General features: G+C 40.1%; 1 protein-coding gene across 1 annotated transcript in view; it reads right to left on the bottom strand.

The window, feature by feature from the left end:
* Positions 1-1,064: 1,064 nt before the first annotated feature.
* The window catches only part of LOC114007291 (protein prune homolog 2), a 136,164-nt gene continuing 131,228 nt past the window's right edge, over positions 1,065-6,000 (bottom strand). Inside the window, exons 7-9 of the mRNA XM_027770686.1 lie at positions 4,583-4,681; positions 1,377-1,499; positions 1,065-1,148 (exon numbers count right to left, since the gene is read on the bottom strand). Of these exons, the coding sequence (XP_027626487.1) occupies positions 1,065-1,148; positions 1,377-1,499; positions 4,583-4,681 (306 nt within the window). The remainder of the gene's footprint in view (positions 1,149-1,376; positions 1,500-4,582; positions 4,682-6,000) is intronic.

Here is a 6,000-nt window from a genome sequence, read left to right as displayed (position 1 = left end):
CTGGATCCGGGACACGAACTGCGGTCGACTACGTGGGAGTCCAGCGACATAGCCATTACGCTAACTGCTGGTTCCATACTAGTCTTTTTTTAAAGGTTTTTGTTATAGGGCACATGGGCTCACCGGAGAGACAGAGACAATGAGAGGGACAGTGAGAAATCACCCCCCCAGGGAGTATGGCCATGCTGCGATCCTTTCTCCATTCTCTTCTTCAGATTTTCAGCACACACACACACATGCCTGGTGTGAATTTTGAGCCACAGAGTTCGGACTTGTGCAATTGGCCATGTGGGAGTTCAGTGTCTTAAGCATGATGCCACCTGCTGGCTTCACTAAGAATTTTACATACACTAAGTACTCAAAACAACTGTATTACCTGTACATTTTAAAATTTCTTTTTCACAGATAAAATACTGTGGCTCAGAGGAAAGAAATAAATATGCTTATATGGAAAATGGCAGAGTGGGGAATTCAGAGTCAGGCCCCAGGCCTTATTTTCGGGAGGCCTCTGGAGACAATATGGTGGTGGAAAAGCACTCAGCCTCTGGAAGCAGGATGCCTGGTGATAAAGCCCAGTTCCCCCATCACTTAAGAGCTGTGTAACCTTGAACAAGTACTTACCTTCTCTAAGCCTCAGGAACCTGTTCTACAAAACAGGAATATGCATAGTAACTTCCTCATAGAGAGGCCATAAGAACTAAACAAGACAGTTCACATTAAGTTCTAAACAAAGGGTTCACAACATACACCGTGTTTGATATCTATTGCCAAATTATTATTATTCCTCAAACAATCAGACTCTTGATCTAGACATCTATAAAGGAAAAGCACCCTCTGATGCTCTTCTGCCAGCCATGAAGAAAGGCAGGAGAAGGTTTTGGACTCCTGCTGCCCTTCCGTATGTTAAGAGCTGAGACAACAGACAGGCCTTACCTGGGAAAGGGGCATTAATTGAACAACGCCAGCCCAGGTGGCTGGGCTCCAGCTGTCGGATGCTGAGAGGCAGCTTTGGCCACTCTCCAGAGTGAATTGCATAAACTATTATTTTATCTAGGTCTCAGCTATCAACATCTCAGGCATCCTAGATCAAAGATCTGGTCTACCTTCTTTTGGACAGCGCCATCAACAATGACATCTGCGCCGTAACTCTACAACCATAATATCTGCCAAAGCACCATAACTCCATAGTCACCCAACTGGTAAGACCCAGACAAACACTGAGAGGGTCATGCACTAGATACAGACCTTTGCTTTGGATTCTGCCTTATTTCTGGTCTCTCCAGCATCATTCTGTAAACTAGATTCTGGCAGACACTAACAGATCTTAAAATAGCCTGGAACATAAGCCTTGACTCAGAGAGAGTTTGCAACCTCACTTGTCTTAATTTGTGATTCAACCTAATTTTGAGTTGCCAATAGAACCCTGTAAGAGTGGTTGTAAGTTCTCCTGGAATTGAGGTCACCATATTATCTAACCTTTTGGTTTCTTGTAAACAAGTCTGAGAAAGAGAAAGGGGGAAAAGAAGAGGAGGACATAAAGAGGCAGATGAAGGAAGAAGAGATAAATGTGATCTTTATTTTCATTGGAAAAAATATAGAATTTTTAAACTCTATCTATCTATCTATTTATTTTTAATTTGACCAGGAGGAACAGAGCAAGAGAGAGAGAGGGAAAGTGAGAAAGCAAGCCACCAGGTCCATGTGGGAGTCTAGTGCCCTCACCCACCACACCACCTGTCAACCCCTAGAATTTTATTAGTGGGACCCAAATATAGTACTTTTCATAAATCATGTATTTCATTTTCCATACCTGATGGTTAGTACATTTCAGTAATCCAAAGTCTTGAGTATACATAAAAACCACACAGAACTTTTTTACCAAGTGACCAAAAGTCATTTGGTATTAAACTATTGACTTCTGTCTTGATAGTGACTTTTCAAAAATTTCAAAGAAATTTTTAAGCAAATAAGAATCAAAGAATAGAGATATTGGATCTATGGAATGATGGTAATAGCACTTAAGAATCCTATAAATCAAAAGGAACTTCCTGACTATTCAAATCACTCACTTCATAGGGGCCTCATTTTGACGGTTAACCAGTACTCTAATATTTAAACTAAATTTGTGCAGTTTAGGTAAATTATATCCTTTTCTTTACAAAAGATGTGTGATCAGTAATACAATTTTGCTAAGTAAATTGATTTAAAAGGTACAATACTTTCTAACAGCAACCCAAGCTATAATTCCCACTTACTTCAAAGCAATTTTTTAAATAGCCACAAAGAGAAATGGTAGAAAGTCTCATGCAACTGATGGGTTCAATAGCCAAAATAAACAATATTATTGAATGATGGGGTTGTCCAAATAAAATTCCACTATGATAATTACTGCCTACCCACAGAAGAGAGAGAATAAAAGTGATTAGAAGTGGGGGATCAGAACAAGGAAATTTGATGTTAATTAGAAGACATATATACCAGAAATAGGAACCAGCTAGGCTGTAACCCAGATTGGGGGACAGATTCATTCCTGCAGCCTGCATTCCCAGGGAGATAGTCCTGGGAATCCAGTAAGTATGACCAAAAAGACAACATTTTTTTCCTGTGGTTTTCTTTTTCTTTTTTTTTTTTTCTTTTGAGAGGTTTTTTGTTGTAGGGCTCATACGCTGGTTGGAGAGACAAAGAGAAATAGAAAGAGAAATCACCTTCCCCCCTCCCCCCCAGTGATTTGCCACACTGCAATCCTTTCTCCTCCACTCTCCTCCCAGGATTTTGGGCATGCACACACACACACACCTGGTATGAGTTTTAAGCTGCTTGGTCCAGGACTCAAACAGCAGTTGACCACTTGGGAGTCCACCAATGTAACCATTATGCCATCTGCTGGTCCCAGAAGCACTCCCTAATAGGACCTGGTCATGCCACAATCCCCTTTTCCTCCAATTCTCTGTCCCATCAGGATTCTGGGTATGATGTATTTTTTTTTTTTTTTTGAGAGAGATTTTCACTGTAGGGCGCGTGCGTTCGCCAGACAGACAGAGAGAGACATAGAGACAGAAAGCGAGAAATCACCCCCCAGGGGGGATGGTCACGCCGCAATCCCTTCTCCTCCATTCTCCTCTCGGGATCTTGGGCACGCACGCACACGCACCCGGCGTGAGTTTTAAGCCACCGGGTCCGGGACACGAACCGCGGTCGACTACGTGGGAATCCAGCGACATAGCCATTACGCTAACTGCTGGTTCCCAAGGGTATGATGTATTTTTCAAGCCAGTGGGGCCGGGACTCAAACTCTGGTTGGCCAAGTGAGATCTGGCTTCCTCTGCACAGTACCTAACAACTGTGTTATGGGGCCAGCCCAACTGTATATTTTTAAAGCCATTTTAGAAGTTCTTACCATGAAGAAAAAGACTAAAAGATTAAGTATCCAAATGTTCTCAAAGTTCTACACCAGGGCATCTCAAACAGCCATAGAAAACTTGAGCCTCCCTTATTCTCTCTGTAGACATTAGAGAATCCTTAAACACACAATCAGGCCAGAGAAGCAGGAGGAGAATGGTCTGAATATAATGAATGGTCAGAACTGGTGCAAAATCTCTTTTTCCTTAGATTTGACTTTCTCTAACTCATTCGCACAGGAAATGGTAAGAATCTCCCCCGCCCGCGCTCCTGCAAAAGACCAAGAACAGGAAAAACTCCCAGGAAAAGAGATCTAAACTATGATCCTGCCTGTTCCCAAGTTTGGAAAAGAAAGTCTTACAGAATTACATCCACTCCAATCCATGTCACCATGGTAGGAGCCTCAGGACAATGAGATCAAAATTTAATGGGACCAGCAGTTGGCGTAATGGCTATGTCGCTGGACTCTCATGTAGTCGGCTGCAGTTTGAGTCCTAGACCCAGTGCCTTAAACTCACGCCGGGCGCGTGTGCCTGTGTGCCCAAGATCCCGAGAGGAGAATGGAGGAGAAAGGATTGTGGCATGGCCATCCCCCTGGGGGGTGATTTCTCACTTTCTGTCTCTCTATCTCTGTCTTTCTGGCAAGTGCATGCACCCTATAGCAAAAACCTCTTCTAAAAAGAAAAAAAAAATTAAGATTAGTGATTCTCAATGAATGTGCCATGAACAATCCATAGGTGTGTTGCCAAATTTTGATCAATGTATAAGTTTATTTTTGCCACAATTTGAGCATACAGATTGTTAATATGAAGCATTAAAGGAATATTGAACAGGGGAACACATAAGGTTCAGAATTGTATGGGCAAGGGAGGATGGCAGGGAGAGCAGTATAACTTGTTCTAAATCAAAGTAAGAGGTGCCATGTTACAACAAGTTTGATCCAGTGAATGAGCATGTGTTTATCAGAACATTAAAGAACTTGGACCTATGAGTATATTAAGCCAAGATGGTCAGGGCAGTAAGCGTTCTGCTCTGACTGGAAGGCAAACAAAAAAATCATATGATCACTATGGACATGCAGACACCATAAAACTCTGTTTTGTTTATTAGCAACTATGTGAAATCAATATTTACTTGTTTAATATGATATATATTGAATAATATATTGATAGTCAAATATGACCTGCATCGAAGAAAACTGCATTACAAAGAGTTCAATGACCACAAAAGAACCTGAGAATGCTTGTTTTCCTGAAATGTCCCCTGTGTGGCAACTACTCATCTAGAATACGCAGCAACAGTGACAAAGAGATCAAAGAACCAGGGACCAGAATCTCAGTCCTATTTCTTTCTATCAGAAACATGATTGATAATGTTTTTGGAAACAAGAAAGTAAAACTCAAAGAGGTGATTTTTAACTGTCATTTATGGACATCAAATAATGATGTTATTTAATATTTAAAATACCTAAATTAATTTTCCAGCTCCTCTTCTTCTGCTTTTTTTTTTTTTTTTTACATTACTTTACTTAACTTTATTTATTTATTTATTTGACCAGCGAGGGACAGAGAGAGAGAGGGAAAGTGAGAAAGCAAGCCACCAGGTCTGGGACTTAAACTGCGGTCAGCCATGTGGGAGTCCAGTGCCCTTAACCACCATGTCACCTGCTGGCCCTCTGACTCTTCTTTTTTACCTTTGTCACCCTAAAGCACTTGCTAATCTGTGTGAGGTTAAATAAGTTTTCTATCTCTCAGTGCTTCAGAAAAGGAAGACAATGACTTTAGTCCTCTGGACACAGAATACATCTCTGCGGTGAGGCTCGCCCTGTTCACCTGGACTGACAGAGAAGCAAAGGTGATTTTCATCTATTTTAAAATTACTCATAAGTGCTGGACTGTGTTCATGCCATCAAAGAGTGGAAACAAACACTGAATAACAGATGAATAAAGTACAAGATATATTTTACCCTTAACATTTCTCAAAAAACACCTCCTGCTGTTCGAGCCCATGCCCCATAAACATCTTCAGTAAAGCAGTAATAAAAGCAAGAATAACAACCCCCAAATGATAAATTGGTCAAATTTAGAGAAGTCAAAATAAGTAGCATTTTCTCTACGAGTCAAATGCAAAGGTTACACACACATGCTTACCAGCTGCCCTTTTTGTCTTAGATTATAAAATAGTGATTTCACTTATGTTCAGAAACAGAAACAAGTGAAAACTACCAACCAACACCTAACAGTTTTCTAATAAATATTTTCATTAAATGATATTTCTACACATAACTGTTTCATTAAGACTGCTTGAAATAAAATATTAGTTGCATGCACTTTAGAAGTTTTCACTCATTTGGAAAGTGACAGCCTCAAATAAAATTGATAGCAGAAAAAAAATATTAGAAGCATACATTTATATCATAGTCTATGCTCAGGATATAAAATGGATCTAGAAAATCCAGCATGAATACAACGATTCAACATCACTTATCAGATGACGATGATTATTTTAAAAATTATTTATTTAATTTTATTTGTTATTATTATTATTTTTAAAATTTGACTAGAGAGAGAGAAAGGGAAAGTGAGACAGCAAGCCACCAGG

The sequence above is a fragment of the Tupaia chinensis genome, unplaced genomic scaffold, assembly GCF_000334495.1.
Source record: "Tupaia chinensis unplaced genomic scaffold, TupChi_1.0 Scaffold000147_1, whole genome shotgun sequence".
NCBI classification, from domain to species: Eukaryota; Metazoa; Chordata; class Mammalia; order Scandentia; family Tupaiidae; genus Tupaia; species Tupaia belangeri.
The sequence above is the reverse complement of the archived record's forward strand: the minus strand, read 5'-3'. Positions and strand labels throughout refer to the sequence as shown.